The sequence below is a fragment of the Cnephaeus nilssonii genome, assembly GCF_951640355.1.
Source record: "Cnephaeus nilssonii genome assembly, chromosome: 9".
NCBI lineage: Eukaryota > Metazoa > Chordata > Mammalia > Chiroptera > Vespertilionidae > Cnephaeus > Cnephaeus nilssonii.
The window spans coordinates 56398485-56417041 of NC_137080.1; the positions used below are offsets into that span (position 1 = coordinate 56398485).

At 34.2% G+C, this 18557-nt stretch overlaps 1 protein-coding gene across 5 annotated transcripts in view; it reads right to left on the bottom strand.

The window, feature by feature from the left end:
- DOP1A (DOP1 leucine zipper like protein A) overlaps positions 1-18557 on the bottom strand; it is a 104171-nt gene that overhangs the window by 57923 nt on the left and 27691 nt on the right. For all 5 annotated transcript variants that reach the window (XM_079779878.1, XM_079779877.1, XM_079779876.1 and 2 more), the window contains exons 5-11: positions 16779-16949; positions 13712-13905; positions 9596-9690; positions 4737-4836; positions 3811-3920; positions 2719-2827; positions 975-1095 (exon numbers count right to left, since the gene is read on the bottom strand). In XM_079779878.1, coding sequence (XP_079636004.1) covers positions 975-1095; positions 2719-2827; positions 3811-3920; positions 4737-4836; positions 9596-9690; positions 13712-13905; positions 16779-16949 — 900 coding nt within the window. The remainder of the gene's footprint in view (positions 1-974; positions 1096-2718; positions 2828-3810; positions 3921-4736; positions 4837-9595; positions 9691-13711; positions 13906-16778; positions 16950-18557) is intronic.

The following is an 18557-nucleotide window of genomic DNA, read 5'->3' on the forward strand; positions in this document are numbered from 1 at the left end:
GTCTGCTTTCCTGTAAGATTTACTTAAGAAAGGTTAAGTTTATTTGTTAAGTTTAAATCTAATGTTCTTAGCTTAAAAAACAAAACAGCAAAAAAACTAATACTATATATAGCCATTATTACTAAAGTCCTATCAGGGAAAATAACTTTGTTATTGCAAGTGGGAATCCTTTAGCTTATTCATTACCTACTTACCTATCTCCTGCCACCCTCCTTACAATAATCATTTTTATATATAGTGAGGTACTGTCAGTGCATCTAGCAAGTTGCAAGACATATCCCCACATTAAAGACTAAATACTCACAAGACAATATAAATTATCAGACAGAATACAGAATAAAATAGTGTACCAGTTTAGTCAATATTAACTTCTCAAACAAAAATTACAGGATATCATATTTACTGAAAAATCAAAAACTGCCTATTATTATGTTTTAATATATAAAAGTATGTTTTTGGGAAAGCTCAGGTTATCTCAGTTTTACCAAGGAGACACTAATGAAATAAAAATTATGTAAAAGAAATTGTAGTCTTAGAACCTTTGTCATATTACAGTGAGACTTCGAAGTGGTAGGCTGCTTAAAGTAGAGAAGAAATTTTAAAAGTAAGATTTTGTCAACATGTATCTATCACTGACTTAGAGAGGAGGACATGCTAATTTTATATGAGTTATCCTAGGCATTAAAAAATGTGTTTAGCCCTGGGGCTCCTGCAGGATGCAAAGAGTCAATATGTATCTCACATCAATGTTGTTGTTTTTTCTCTCTCTCTCCTACTCCCCCCCCCCCCCCCACCTTCCTTTCCCTCTCTCTAAAAATCAATGGAAAAAATATCCCCAGGTGAGGATTAAAACAACAACAAAAGTGTTTATATATACTTGAAAAAGAAATAACCCTAAGTTAAAAAAAAGTTCTTTAAAGAACATCTGGTACCCTTTATTCACTTAACTCTGTGTTAATTATTTGGTAATCCACCTGCTTAATTGAGCATGATCCTTGCTGAAGGGTGGTTCCATCTGAAGATCCAATTCTGCTTTGCACTGAGAATACAATGTTCTAAATACTTCAATTAGGACATCTTCTAGAATTACAGGTCCTAAAATTAATATACATATTAAAGACAGAATTAATTAGCATTGGCAAATCATGATTATCTAAAAACTGGCCGAAGTAAAGAATGCTTTAAAACAATTATTTTTTAAAATGAATTAATTGGGGTGACAGTGGTTAATACAAGTAAATAGATTTCTAGTATACAATTCACCTGTATATGCATTGTATTGTGTTATTTACCGCCCCAAGTCAAGTCTCCTTCCATCACCATTTATCCTCCCTGTACCCTCTGTTACATCCCCTTTCCTTTCCCTCTAGCAATTACCATACCGTTGTCTGTGTCAGTCTTTTTTTCCTTTGCTTAATCCCTTCATCCTTTCTCACCCAGCCCCCAACTCCTCTGCCTTAACAGCTGTCAGTCTTAAAACAAGTATTTTTTTTTTTACAATAGTTTCCTTTTTCCCCACCGAGAAGCTAAACTAAACTTCACATTTTGATAACCTAACAATAAAATAGTAAATAATTGAGCAAATGTTTATTTAACTTTAGGCTGACATAACAGAAATTACAGAATCAGGGAAATTGGTTTTGCCAATTAATAGTTGTTACTTTAGAAAATTTAACTTCTTTGAGCTTTAGTTTCCTCATCTAGAATGAGGATAATAATACCAAGCTTACATAAAGGTTGTTAGGGTCATGAAAAATATTTGTAAGGTGGGTAGCATAATTCCCAGGATATAATCATTATTCAGTAAATGATAGTAATATTACTATCTTGAATTAATTTAAGTAATATAAGAAGGAACAGGGCTAACCTTTATTGCTATAATAGACAGCAATCTCCTTAAAAAAATTCCTGAGCTTCAATATATTAGTGAATAGCTAAAATAAGCCCTCAAAGCCATTGATACAACTCATTTTAAATTTTTTATTTTTATTTTAAGAAATTAGGTACTAAGTTATTTCATTTTTTGTGCTAATATTTATGCTTCTTATTAAGTTTTGCCCTAGGTGCCATAACTAACTTCCCAATAGACTGATTATATAAGAAATATATAATGAAGGAAGGGAAAATACACAAGACAAAGCGAGTGTGGGAAAGAAAGTTGAAGGATACAACCCAAGTACTTTTGCTCAAGTCCTTGAATACTGTGAACTATAAGACAGCTATGCCTGGCTAGTGTGGCTCAGTGGTTGACTACTGACCTATGAACCAGGAGGTCATGGTTTGAATTCTGATTGGGGCACATGCCTGGGTTTTGGGCTCAATCCCCAGTGGCGGGTGTGCAGGAGGCAGCCAATCAATGGTTCTCTCTCATCACTGATGTTTCTGTCTCTCACTCTCTCCCTTCCTCTCTGAGATCAGTTTTTAAAAAGCACACACATTTACAAGACAGTCATGATATATCATGTTTCAATTTCAGTAACTTAATAAGGATTAAGAAAATTTTAGATAGCATCTTTAAAATGACTTCTCTGCTACACACACAGATAACATACCAGTTGGATAGATATCTACCTACGTTTTAACATCTCGAGTAAATGTTAGGTAAGAAATTGTTAAGAATGTGTATTTAAAGGTCACCTCAAAATACAGCAATTTTTCTAAATAACAACTTTGCCTTATTTTTATTATGAAAGAATACAAAACATGTGATCTTATTACCTAGCTCAGGTTTGTCCAGTAAACTGATCAAAATACGAAAAGGTTTTAGATCCTGTGTTAAAGTGGTCTCTTCTCCAAATCCATTCATGTGTAAGATCCCCACCATTGCCTTTAAAAAGAAAAATCACACTAGTCATTTAAATAAACAGTTTTCAAATAATTTTTTTCAAAAGAAAATTATTTTTAATACAACCGTATGTAACGGAGATTTACATCGCCTATTGCTTTTCTGAAGCTTTCAATGAAGTTGGCTTTATCCTTCCACTAGGGGGAAAATATGTTACATTCGTTTTTCTTGAGAAGAAAAAAGTGCTTACATTTTTTTCTAGAAAAAAAGTGGAAAGTTAAAGAAAATCTAGAAAATAAAGTTATGAGTTATTTGATTGATTGCCCAAAAGATAAAAATATTTCTATTTAAGATAATAATCAATGTGCACCAAATTATGCCACATCATATGGTACTATCTGCCAGTATACAATTATTTTCCCATTGGTGACTCCAGACCATCTATATTCTTATAACCTCCTTCATTTTAAAATGCTTCAGATACAGTATACTATGTATTTTCTTATTTTATTTTGAGATATCCTGAATAAAACTGATGTAAAAATAACATAAAATAAATCTATAGTTCATTCTAACATTTCCATTACAAAAATAATTTTACCAAACATTTAGATTCCTGTTGCTACCTTCAGAAGTTTATTTTATTAAAGAAGTTTATTTTATTTATTTATTGTTTAAAAATTTCCCTGGGGCTTCAGAAGAAATAACACAGATCCTGGCTCATTTTTGGAAAAGCTCCAATTTTCACAGGGCAGACAGGTGAGAAGCTGCAACTATGTTTTAATAAAGTCATGAAAACAAACTAAAAAAAATAAAATCTCTGGACTTACACAGAAGTGAGTCAATCTTAAGATTATTTATTCGTTATATTGTGGTCATTTGCTTATTATCGTCACTTAGGAAGTTTGTGAGTCTTGTCTCTACCTCTTCAATTATGAATTAATTCAATTAAGGTAGAACCTTGTCTTACACTTTTTGAGCAACTCTAATGGTCAGAGAGTAACCAAAATGAAAATATTCATTACCTGGACCAACAATTCTTTTGAAAAGGTAGTAAAATAGTAAGTGGCATGTTCTTCAGGATTACTGTGTCTTGTGCTTCTGGGTCCTATGATAGCACCGTTGTTATCAAAACCTCCACAGAAATAAATTGCAAAATAAATTAAAATTCTCAAAACTGTTGTTCACTAACACCAAAACAGCAAATATCTCAAAACTAAACACTTACCGATTAGTAGCCCAATCAATGTCAGCAAGAGAGATCATTTTAGATAGTTTAATAAAGGAAAACCAATTCAATATGGAAGTGAGTATCATAGTATTCTTTCAGAATTATCCTATATTTTTCTTTACAGAAATCTTACAGTGAAATAACTGCAGAGTCAGAAAATTAAAATTAAGTGATATTGTGTCTGACTCCAGGTGGTAATGAGTTGTGAAGACAGGGCAAACACTGATGAAAAGTATGGAAGAACAAAATGTACACGATGCTTTATTGTCTGAGTGAGAGACTGGTACCATGTGTGGGTCAGTAGTACTAGTCCTGATTCCTTTGATGACTTAAAAATTTTAGGAATTAGGGGGATAAAGGGAGGGAAAGTGGGAGCATCTATAATACTATCAACAATAAAAAATATATAATTTAAAAATTTTAGGAATTATGTCTTTATTTTGATTAAGTTATTCTTCTTTGTCTACATGTTTATAGAACAATCTCAACTTATAAGGGCAGAAAAAGCTTATTAAAGGGATCATGACTTATGAATTAGCCTCTTCAACTAAGAAGCATTTGAAATTTCTTCAAATACACAATAGTGTTTACATTTTAATTGTCTATTTAAGCAAATTTTTTAGTTTCTTCATTTAGGACATACACACAACTTGATAATATTTATGTATAGCAAACTTTCCTCCATCTTTTCTCAGCTAAGACCACACATGAAACACCTACCTAGAAGCCATGCATAAAGTCTTCGGTTCAGAGACATGTCCCTCCTTAGTACTACATGAAGGGCTGCTGACAAGATCCTGATCATATCTGGTCGAGTGGCCTGAAAAAGTTAGGAATGTGGTTGTATTTAATCACATATAAAAACATTATTTTTTCCTCTTTAAAAAATAAAATACACACCTTACAATACATTCAGAAGTTTATTTTATTAAAGGAAAACCTGGTTTTAGCTAAAAAAAAAACCACACAAAAAAAGGTAAAGTTAAAAGAAAAGGTAAAAGGAAGCCTGTTAACTGATGTTAGGTTTTTTCATTTGTTTTTTTCTTTCTTTTTTATTTATTTATTGTTTTTATAAATCTTTATTTTTGAAAGTATTACATATGTCCCTTTTTTCCCCCATTGCCCTCTCCTCCCCCTCCCCACCAAGCTTTCATTACTCTATTGTCTGTGTCTATGGGTTATGCATGTATACATATGAGAATTGATAATATACTAAATAATTTAGAATAGAAGCTTGGAGTGTGAGCATTAGAAAGTAACATTGAAATCAACTAGTTAACAATCACTCTCTAATAAAAAACCAGAGTTTCACAGGGCCTAAGTACTTAGCCTAATGTAAAAGCCTGGTTAGTGCCCGAGTTGGATGAAGAAGTGACCTCCCTTTAATCACAAACTGGTGACCATTTTACTACACCATGCTTCTTGACAGTATTAAAAAGGGATTCAGCCTTTTTATTTGTTTTAAAGGAAACTTAGAGAAATAATTGAGATGTTACAAAGTACAAATCATCAACAGCTGACAAGTTACAGTCACTCATCAAAACACAAAGGTTTTCCATTAACCTAAGAAACTCTCAAAGTGTGATTCCCGGACTCTAAGGGAATCTCTAAGACCCTTTCAGGAGGTCCATAAGGTAAAACTAGATCAGAACAAGAGCAAGATGTTCTCTGTTTTTTCACTATGTTGATATTTGCTCTGATCATGTGATAGGGGGTAAAACTGCTAGCATCTTAGCAGTACAGCAGTAGCATCCACTACACTTGTAGTCACTGTATTTTTTTTAGTGCCATATACTTGTAGTACAATAAAAAACAAACAAAAAAAATGTCAGTTTCACTTAAAAATGTTGTTGAAGTAGCAAAAATTTACTTTATAAAATATTGACCCTTTTAGTACATTTTTAATATTCTGTGTAATAAAATGGAAAGTATACATCACACACTCCTGTGTATACTGCAGTATGATAGATGTCTCAGGAAACTCACTTGTATGACTGAATTTTGAACTGACCTACCAGATTTTTTTCACAGAATACCACTTTTACCTGAAAGAATGATTGACACAAACTATGATTATCATGCTTAGACACTTGAAAAAAAAAAATTAAAAAATAGCCCTAGCCAGTTTGGCTCAGTGGATAGAGCGTTGGTCTTTGGACTGAGGGGTCTCAGGTTCAGTTCTGGTCAAGGGCACATGCCTGAGTTCCGGGCTAGATCCCCAGTGGGGCGGGGGAGGGGGGGTGCCGGAGGCAGCCAATCAATGATTCTTTCTCATCATTGATGTTTCTATCTCTCTCTCCTCCCTTCCTCTTTGAAATCAATAAAAATATATTTAAAAATAAATAAAATGAGCCTGTCACTCCAAGAAAAACAATTAAAAATTTTAAAAAAGTTAAAGTAAGAAAAACAATTAATAGTCATTATTACCAATAAAACGTAATCTTCAAAGAGAAAATACGAATTTTGAAAATTTTGTATTTGGCTTGAAATTGCATTGTGTTGAATTGAATTGGCTTGAAAGTTTCCCAATACTTAAAAGATTTTACTGATGAGGTCAGTAGTGACAGTTATAAATATGAGTTTGTTATTGTATTATGAAATGTGTTAACATTTGGAAGATCTGCATAATTCAGTAAATCCACTTTTTCCAAATAATCAATTATAATGTCACAAAAGAATGTATGGCTAATAAATATGTTAAAAGTGCAAGACAGACCAGTGGATTTTAATGAAACAGATTATTAAAAAGTTCACTGATATGGTTTTAGATTCCATATTGCATCTAATTTTTTAAAACTATAGCTTGTTGAGTTTTGGTGTAGTATCAAAGAAGAATGTGCTATTTTAACAGAAAAGACTACTGAAACACTCCTTTTCCCAACACTCCATCAGTGTGAGATCAGATTCTCTCTATATACTTAAATCAAAAGAAAAAAATCAAAACAGATTAAATGCAGAAGTGGATGTGAGCATTCTGCTTTCTACTAGTAGGCCAGACATGAAAGAAATTTGCAAAAATATAAAGCAATCTACTCTACTAATTTTTTTTTTTTACTGTTTTTGAAAAAGAGTGTAATGGGGTCTTGAAACCAAAGCATTTGAGAACCGTTGATCTATCTTTCAACATCAGATACGTAGATTTAAATACTGTCACAAAATTTTTAAAAGTACAGAGTCTCCCAATCTTACTACTCTTAAGAAAGTAAAAAGTCATTTCTTGATTACTATTGACATATTTCCAATATAAAAAATCTATTATAATCTCAATGAAAGGTTAGTGCTAGAGACTAACATTCCATAAAGTAAATAAGAGTCAAACAACTTAACTGCCGAAGCTCCTAAGAACAATCATTCTTTTGGGATAAGATAATGAAGTTACAATTACAATGAACGCTTCTAAGTGTCTACTATATGCAAGACATAGAAAGAGGAAAAGTGGAGAACAAGGATGACTTTTTCATGATCCTTATTCTCAGGAAATCTAATGGTTTGGTACAGAAATGGGAGAAAGGGTGTTAGAATTGGATCTGGGTAGGGCATTCCTTTTAAAAGACATTCAACATAGCTGTTATTTTCATAATACAAACTCGAGTCCCAGTGCACGAAATTAGTGCACTGGGGGGAGGGGGAGCCCCTCAGCCTGGCCTGTGCCCTCTGGCAGTCCAGGAGCCCTCGGGGGGTGTCCAACTGATGGCTTATGCCCGCTCCCCACAGTCAGACATCCTTAGCACTGCCGCAGAGGCAGGAGAGGCTCCTGCCACCGCCGCTGCGCTCGCCACCCGTGAGCCCGGCTTCTGCATTGAGCATCTTCCCCCTGGTGGTCAGTGCGCATCATAGCGACTGGTCGTTCCACCATTCAGTCAATTTGCATATTAGCCTTTTATTATATAGTATTATAGAAGGTAAGACTTGAAAAAATCTTGGTTGGTAGGGATACAGAGGTGGTGGAGTAAGAAAGTACTGAAGAAAGCTCAGGCTGAAAAAAGATTGAGAAACAGTGGTCCGTGAAATTACAATTAATTCTTCTCAATTTAAGTCTACACTGACTTAATTTCTCAAATATTATTGAGTCACCTATCAGTATACTGAAGGACTAATAATATTGAATGTTTGCAAGGGAAGAAAGCAATGGGAAAGTTTAAGAGCAAAGGTCAATAAAGGGACATAATATTTTAAGCTTTTGAGCCACATACATTTCTTTGGCATTTTCTTCTTTATTTTCTTTTGTGGGCCTTTAAAAAAGTAAAAATTATTCTTATCTTGTGGGCTATTCACCAGCCATATACTAGTAAGTTTAGACTACATTGAGATGTCCCAGGGAATGTTCCTATGAAAAGCCAGAGTGAAATAAGGGCCATTGATTTAAGAAAGGAAAGACTCCAAATAGAAACTGGGGGTGATTTATGTCCCAATTAGGGACAGTATTGGCAATGAAGTATAAAATTCTTCTATTATTGATAAATCAATTTCAAAATTAATAAAGTAATAAAGAAAAAGTTGAGCATGCCTGATCATAATAAAAACTCACTAGTTATCTACTAACTACAGTTCTTTAAAAAAGCCTCAAATTATAGCTTTTTCTGCTGATGACTTTTAAGAAATAAACTTACATTTTAAACGTAGAAATTCTCTTATTACTTTTGTTAGACATGTAGTTCACCATTCTGAATGCTTACATACTGGTGCTCTAAATCATTCTGCATTAGGGTTTACAACTCAAAAGAATTTATATGACTTATTTAAAAAATGAGGATACTGATTAAAGTTCCAGCAATTAAATGATTTGTTAAATTAGTTGCTCCCATTTGTGATAAAAGTTCTAGAAGATATCACTGTGAATCATTATTTGCAAAGGTCTGACAATCTCAAAATCACCAAACCAAGAAAAGGTAACAGGACAGAGATAACAGCTGGGTAGAAGGCCTGGGTTCAGAGTCCTGGTGCAATCACAACTAGCAATGAGTACTTCCTGCTTATTATAGGTTAGAACTGTTTTTAAAGGTATGAAATGACATATTTCAATTAACATATTCTTATCCAAATCAACAAACCTTTTTTCTTTAAAATTTTCACAAGTTCCACTCCTTGAAAAGGAACTTGTTTTCCATGTACTTACTAGTTTATAAAACAAAAGAATCCAACTTAAATAACTACACATCATAAATTCTGATTTTACAAAGAATGCCTTATATTAATACTAGCAGCCCAGTTCACGAAATTCGTGCACTTGGTGCGGGGGGGAGGTCCCCTCAGCCCGGCATGTGCCCTCTCACAGTCCGGAAGCCCTCAGGGGATGTCCGACTGATGGCAGTTGGATATCCTTAGCGCTGCCACGGAGGCAGGAGAGGCTCCCACCTCCCACCACTGCTGCCGCTGCACTCGCCAGCCATGAGCCGGGCTCAGGGCTTCTGGCTGAGCGGCACTCCCCCTGTGGGAGCGCACTGACCACCAGGGGGCAGCTCCTGCATTGAGCGTCTTCCCCCTGGTGGTCAGTGCATGTCATAGCAACCAGTCATTCTGCTGTTCAGTTGATTTGCATATTAGCCTTTTATTATATAGGATCAGCATTCATGTTTTACCTGACTCATGTGGAATGGAAAACAGAAAAGTATGAGGTCCAGTGTGCTTCTCTGTACAAGTACACTTGAGTCCTGCACCGAGGTACTTACTGCTTCTACCTAAAATGAGAGAACCTTTAATATCTATTATCTACTGTTACACTGGGAAATGTTTAACATGAAAATGTAACAACTCTTCATTTTCTCCCATAAATAAAAATATGCTTCTGAGCATCTTATCAATAATTAAATATATTATGATGGTTTAAAAATTAAGAAACACAAAAGAGTATACAGCAAAAAGGTTCTCTCCCATGTCCGTCTTCCAATCATTCATCCAATTTCCTTTTTGCAAGCAACCAGTATTACTAGGGAATACTTTCTGCAAGTATAAGTAAACAAAAATATACAGGCATATATCCAAAACTCTGCCATTTCCATTTAAAAATATATTTTGGAGATCGTTTCTTATCAGTACATAAAGTACTGTATTATTCTTTATGGCCACAGAAGTACTTTATTTCATAGATAAACTCTATTTAACTAGGTTCCTAAAGATAAGACATTTGTACACTTTGCAAACATTTATTGTTGTAAATAATGCTGCAATATACTTACGTAATATACAAATACATCCCTCAAAGTAGTGTTGCCAGGTCTTAGGGTATACACAATTGCAATTTAAACAGTGTGATGCTTTCTATTAAGGTTACATATATTTATGTAACCAGCTATGTGTGACAGTTTCTGTTTTTCCATGTTTACCCATGCATTTTTTATTTTTGTCAATCTGATATATGAAAACTGATAACTTGGTGTATTTAAATTTTTATTTCTCTTATAAATAATGTTGAGTGCCTTTTCATGTTTAAATTATTTTTATTTCTTAGGTACATTATCTGTTCAAATGCATTCTTCCACTATATTTGATAGTACCTCTTTCAATATTAGGGAGATTAGTTCTTTCACTTATGATGTGTTGCAAATGGTTTTCCAATTATGGCATTTGTCTTTCAAAAAAATTTATGAAATGACTTGTTTAAAACTTTCATTAAATAATTAAAAGGAGCCCAGCCAGCGTGGCTCAGTGGTTGAACATCCTGGGTTTGATTCCCGGTCAGGGCACATGCCCGGGTTGTGGGCTTGATCTCGAGTGTGGGGCGTGCAGGAGGCAGCCAATCAATGATTCTCTCTCATCATGGATGTTTCTATCTCTCTCTCCCTCTCCTTTCTTCTCTGAAATCAATTTAAAAAAATTTTTAAAAAATAATAATTAAAAAGAAATGTAAAAAACAATACATTTAAAGATCTATATAAAAATGGTGTAGCCATTTTGGAAAATAATTTGCCAGTTTCTTGTACACTTAAATATACATTACAAGAAAATGTAGGAGTAAATCTTTGTGACCTTGGATTAGACACAATTTCTTAGGTATTATATAACACCAAAAGCACAATGACAAGAGGAAAAACATAAATTGGACTTGATCAAAATGAAAACTTTTGTGCTTCAAAGGACACAATTAAGAAACTGAAATCCTGGCCAGTGTGGCTCAGTTGATTGAAGCGTTGTCCCATACCGCATTCAATTCCCAATCAGGACACCTATCCAGGCTGCAGGTTTGATCCCTGGTGGGGTGCATACAGGAGGCAACAGATCCATGTTTCTCTCTCACATCAGTGTTTCTTTCTCTCTCTCTCTCCTCTCCCTCCCTCTCTCTAAAATCAATTTAAAAAGAAAACATATCCTCAGGTGAGGATTAAAAAAAGGAAACTGACAAGATAATCCACAGAATGGGGGAAAATATTTTCAAGTCATATACACGTTAAGGGTTTAATATTCAAAATAAATAAAGAACTCCCACAACTCAACAAGAAAAAGAGAAATAACCCAATTTAAATAATGAGCAAGAACTTTGAATAGACACTTCTCCAAAGAACATACAAAAATGGTCCAAAACTACAAGAAAATACTACCAATATTATTAGTCATTAGGGAAATGCAAATCAAAACTACTTTACATCCACTAGGATGAGTATAATAAAAAGACAGACAATAACAAGTGTTCACAAGGATGTGCGGAAGTGGGACCCCTCATATATTGCTGGTGGAAATGTAAATTGGTACAGTCACTTTGGAAAACAGCTTGCCAGTTAATCATAGAGTTACCCTATGACCCAGCAATTCCACTTCTAAGTATATACTCAAAAGAAAGCATGCCTACAGAAACACTTATTCATGAATGTTCATAGAGCATCAATCTTAACAGCGAAAAAGTAGACAAGACCCAGAAGTCCCTCAACTCACGAATGGAAAAACAAAATGTGATACAGATATCCATATAATGGAATATTATTCAGCCATAAAAAGGAGTGAAGTACTGCCACATGTTTCAAATCTTGAGAATATTATGGTAAGTGAAAAAAGCCATTTATAAAAGATTACATATTGTATAAATCCATTTATAAAAAATGTCCAGAATAGGCAAATTTACAGAAACAGAAAATAGATAGGTGGTTTCTAGGGGCAGGAGTGAAGGAGTATGGTGAGTGGGTATGGGGTAATGAAAATGTTCTGAAATTAGATAGTGATGATAGTTGCACAGATTTATGAATATACTAAAAACCAATAAACTGTACAACTTAAAAGGGTAAATTGTATGGTATGTGAACTATATATAACAATAAAGCTGTTATTTAAAAAAAGTTAAAAATACATTTACCATATAAACCAAAAATTCTATTCATAGGTATTTTCCAAGAAATAAAAACATATATCTACACAAGGAATTCTATGCAAATGTTTACAGTACCTTTTCCATAATTATCCCAAACTGGAAACAATTTAATCAACCATTAATCAGTGAATAAGTAAACAAACTGTGGTACATTCATACCATACTACACAGCATGATAATGGAACAAATTACTCATATATGCAAAAACATAAATGAATCTCAAATCTGTTATATCAAGTGAAGGAAACAAGAATTAATTGCTATGCCCTGCCCACCTGGCTCACTGGTTGAGCATCGACCTATGAACCAGAAGGTTATGTTTTTATTTTGGTCAGGGCACATGCCCAGGTTGAAGGCTCAATTCCCAGTAGGGGACTTGCAGGATGCAGCCAATTAATGATTCTCTCTCTCATCATTGATGATTTTATCTCTCTGTCTCTTTCCCCTCCTCTCTGAAATAAATAAAAATGTATTTTTTTTAAAAAAAGAATTAATGGCTAATACAGTATTATTCTATTTATATAACATTCTGGGAAAAGCACAACTATAGAAACAGAAAACAGACCAGTGTTTGCAAAAGCCTAGGCATGTAGGGGAAGGGGAGTGACTACAAAGGGGCACAAGAGAACATTTTATGGTGATATAAATATCCTATATTTTGATTGTAGCATTGGTTTCATGACTGTGTGTCTGTCAAAATTCATAAAACTGTATATGTAAGACAAGTTAATTTCAGTGTATGTTAATTATACTTTAATAAATATAACCGAAAATCTGCACAAAAATCTCAGACATATCATAATCATGTGGAAGTAAAGTACAGGATGATTAATTAAATTTTTTTTTTTTAATTTCCAAAGGACCCTTGAGGCTTTCTTTGTTTTTTAATCCTTGAGTATTTTAAGAGTACAACCCTCCAGAGATAAATGGTTTCCTTCTGTTCTTAATTAAAAAGTATAAACAATCAGTGTGATTTTTTCCACTATCTGATTTTAGTACTACATCCTCTGACACAAATCCCACACAGAATATAGCTATCATTTTGTCTAAAACATATTTCCTATAAAGAAAATTATGATCAAAGAGAAGGTTCATTTCAGAATTAACATAATAAATGTGGCTATGTTAACAGTGGTCTGATAAGCAAGCAAGATGATATAAAGACCACTTATTTGCTTGATAATAAAAATAACATATAAATAACAATTTCCTTTCCATGAAAAAAAATTCTGAAGATTTTAAAAACAATAATTACTGATTAGTTTTGTCTTTAAATTTCCTTGATGAAAAATGTAAGCTCCATGAAAATAGGAACTCTGTGGCACGACTTTCAATATCTGTCTGAAATAGTGTACTGACTCTAAAGAAGTATTTGTTCAAGGAGCAACCATATATGGACCTACCATTAACTCAATATCACTGCCAATTATATAAAGTTGGTCTTCCATGGAAAGCTTCCTGTTCAAATGGGCTAGAACATACGTGATTCCAGGTAAACGCACAGCAGGACTGGTGAGAAGACTACCCCAGAGGGCACTATAGAATGCTGATTGGTCCACTGCAGCAGCAACCTTTTCCAACAATGTGTTTGTTCTGAGGGACAAAATAAGATAGTTTAAGAAGGAAAAGATTTATTGTCAGACTGTTAAAAATAAACTGTTATTCTCTTCCAGAATGTATGAAAGTATCCATATTATAGTCATATGCTTCACTCAAGAGACAAGTGTGATAGCCTGGAAAGAGCATGTACTTTACAAATCAGAGGACTGGATTTTAAGTCCTGTCTCCACCATTTACTAGCTGTGTAATTTGGGAAATCACTTAATACATCTTCAGTTCAGTTTCTTTATCTATAAAATTAAGGTAACAACAAAAACAATATCACAAGTCCTATCTATTTCAGTGGGTTGTTAAATACCATATACTTTGTTAGTAGTACTCTTATAGCAAAACATATTTTCTGTTAATTTTCTGTAAAATCTTAAAAGGGCATTTCCAAATGTTTCCTTCTCTTTAAAATCACACTATGTAATTCACAACTTTGATAAATTAGACCTATGACAAAATCATTACTGCTCTATTAAGAATTACATTTAAAAATTACTCTTGCCGGGTTGCTTGGCTCTGTGGTTGAGCGTCGACCTATGAACCCAGGAGGTCAGGGTTTGATTCGGATCAGGGCATATGCCTGGGTTGTGGGCTCGATCCCCAATGTGGGGCATGCAGGAGGCAGCCGATCAATGATTCTCTCTCATCATTGATGTTTCTATCTCTCTCTCCCTCTCTCTTCCTCTCTGAAATCAATAAAAAATATATTTAAAAAAAATTAGACTTGATTTCTTGTGAACATAAAATAAACAATTTAATACACAAATATAGATAATATTATAGCATAGCCAGAATCAAGAGAATCTGATAAGTCTTATTGTTTACTTGCTATAATACAAAACTGTAATCCCTTCTGACCTCAATTGATCTATGCATTGAATGAAGAACGTATTTACAAATCCTTTCATAGAACTTGTGTGGAATAAGTGGCTAACGATAACGCTATGTTCTGAATGTTTCTGGCCCTTCAGAATTCACATGTTAAACCTTAACCCCCAAAGGTGATGGTATTAGGAGGTGAAAGCTTTTGAGAGATGCTTAAGTCATGAAGGCCCTCCTGAATGAGATTAGTTTTCTTATGAAAGAAACCCACAGAACTGAGCTACTAACCAGAAAGAGCGCTCTCACTAGAACAAGACCATGATGGCAAATTGAACTTAGATTTCCAACCGCCAGGACTGTGAGAAATAAATTTCTGTAGTTTATCAGTTACCCAGTCTGGGGTACATTGTTATAGAAGCACAAATGGACTATGAAACACAACAAGATAAATCATAGGGATACCACATTAATAAAGATCACTATTCATTTCTATGTTAAAATTTTTAATTGTAACTAATAGAGTTATAAAGTGATATTGATTCTATGCTTCCCTTAGGAAAATTAATGCAATAATTTAAAACAAAATTAACTTATAAAATAAAATAATCTCACGTTATATTTCTAAAATTGTAAGCAAATAAATGAAAAAGTTAAGAAAAGAAAATAAGCTTTGGTGCCGAAACCAGTTTGGCTCAGTGGATGGAGCGTCGGTCTGCGGACTGAAGGGTCCCAGGTTCGATTCCGGTCAAGGGCACGTACCTTGGTTGCGGGCACATCCCCAGTAGGGGGTGTGCAAGAGGCAGCTGATCGATGTTTCTCTCTCATCGGTGTTTCTAACTCTCTATCCCTCTCCCTTCCTCTCTGTAAAAAATCAATAAAATATATTTAAAAAAAAAAGAAAATAAGCTTTGGGGACAAAATTAATTTTTTTCAAAGTAGCCTATAAATATTATCCAATATTTTCAGGATTAGATTCTTACTGTATTATGGGAGCTGATGAAATATAATAAAATGGAGTAGTAGGTAAATATACTAGAATAAATTATTTAAATTTAAAAATTAAGTTTACTTATAAAATAAGTCTGACATTTTCTATTTTTGCCATCTCAACTCATAAGTCCCCTTTTAGGTAAGAATAATGAGATATTAAAGATACTTAATACCATCATGCATTGTCTACAACTATTTACTTCCCTAGAAATGATAATAGGCTCCCAAAGAAATAAAATCCTTTTTTATAAATTTTTAATGTTTTTATTGATTTCAGAGAGAGGAAGGGAGAGAGAGATAGAAATATCAATGATGAGACAGAATCATTGATCAGCTGTCTCCTGCATGCCCCTTACTGGGGACTAAGTCAGCAACCCAGGCATGTGCCCTGACCAAGAATGGAATCATGACCTCCAGGGTCCATGGGTCGACACTCAACCAATGACCGACACTGGCTGGGCAGATCAAATAATTTAAAGTGAAAATATCAACAGTGTTATGTCAACAGCTAGTAAAATAGCACTGCACTTGGAGCTATGATATTTTCCAGCACTAACAATTTAAAAACTTTTGGCATTGACCCAATTTCCCAGTATAAAAATTAATCTAAATGTCCTACCTACTGTATTTTTATTTTAAATTGTGGGTCACAATTTTTTGAGTGCTTATAAATGGTAGTCTGTAGACTAAATGATTTCATTATTACAATAACACATTGAAATAAGTATTATGCCTGTTTTATAGATGAGGAAATTGAAAGAAGTTCAGAAATGTTTAAAAAAGCTCTCCTGAGCTCACATAGTATCTGTTGAGCCAGGATTTGAACCTAATCCATTTATCTCACAACTGTGTGATCTTATCACCTGGCTTTATTTTCCATGTGATACACAGACTAGATAATTACAATAATTGTTTTGCTACAGAAACCTCCAGGTGGTATACTGAAGTATCTAGAAGTTAATTTTTGTGATGTTAAAACATTACTGATTTAAGGATGCTTGCTGACAAATCCATGACTTTGATTACTTAGCTGCATACCATCTTACCTCTCATAGTACTCTGATCCTTCTTCTAAGCCAGGAAGAATACCAGTTAGCAATCCTTGTAGACCGGGCTTCAGTGTTTTACCCAAAGGCAGGTAATATATCTCATACAAACTTAGCAATGTTGGTTTCACAGACATGGCAGCATTTGCAAGAAGAGGAAATAATCCAGAACTGTTTCAAAATATAAAACCATTAGCAACTATATGCCAACAAACTAGACACACTAGAAGAGATGGAAAAATTCTTAGAAACATACAAAGTACTAAGACTGATTCAGGAAGAAATACAAAGTCTGAATAGACCAATTACTAGTAAGGAGATTGAATCAATAATAAAAAAAAAAATCTCCCAACAAAGAAAAGCTCAGGACTAAATGAATTCACTGGTAAATCTTAGCAAGCATTTAAAGAATCATTAATGACAATCCTTCCAAGAAAATCAAAGAAAAGAGAACACTCCCAAACTCATTTTCCCAGGCCAAACCAAAGCCAGAAAAGGACACTGGCAGAAAAGAAAACTATGAACCAACATCCTGATGAATATGGTGCAATAATGCTCAACAAAATACTAGCAAACTGAGTTCACCAGCACATTAAAGGAATTATTCACCATGATCAAATGGGATCTATTCCTGGGATGCCCAAACATATGCGCCCCCCCCGCAAAACAAAAACAAAAACAAAAACAAAAAAACAACACCAATGCAACACATCACATTAATAGAATTAAAGAAAAACATCATATACTAGTATTCTTCTCAATAAACACAGAAAAAACATTTGACAAAATTCAACATCCATTCATTATAATATTTATAGTATCGAAGAACTGAATTATTTAACAAATAACGTTTCTTTAGTTATTCATTCAGGGTCTATTTCCTGTCACATAGTTTTTAAGGTGTTGAGGCTATAACAACTAATAAATTATAAGAAGAAATTCCTGCCCTAGCTGGTTTTGATCAGTGGATAGAGCATCAGCCTGCAGACTGAAGGGTCTCAGGTTTGATATTCTGGTCAAGGGCATATGCCTGGGTTGGGGGCTTGATCCCCAGTAGGGGGCATGCAGGAGGCAGCTGATTAATGATTCTCTCTCATCATTGATGTTTCTCTCTCTCCCTCTCCCTTCCTCTCGGATAGCAATAAAAAAATATTTTTAAAAATTCCTGGCCCATACCCTCTTAAACTTATTTTCAAGGAACTAAGGTAGAATATATACAGTAACCCAACAATATATATCTCAGATGGTGATAAATGTCACAGAGTTAAAAAAAAGGCAGAGGAGGAAAAGCCAGGGGCAAGTATTGCAATTTTAAACACAGTTGTTCAGAGAAAACTTATCTGAGCAGTAATTAAAGAAAGAGAAAACATATTCACGGTAAAGTAAACCAGCAAAGCTAAAAGTTTATTTTTCAAACAACTAATAAAATTGGTAAACTCATAAGACTGATCAAAGTGAAAAAAAGGAGGTTGAAGTCACTAATGCCAAGAGTGAAAGAGACACCACTATAGATCATATATATTGCAAAGATCAATGAGGATCCATGGGGAGCGGGCCTAAGCGGGCAGTCAGACATCCCTCGAGGGCTCCCAGACTGCGAGAGGGAGCAGGCTGGGCTGAGGACCCCAACCCCCCAATGCACGAATGTCGTGCACCGGGCTTCTAGTAGTATATATGAACAACTTCAGGGAGACAGATCTGATCATTTAGATAAAATGGGCAAATTTCTAGGAAAAAAAAATGACATAAGTAAAAATTTTAAGTAGTCCTATACCTACT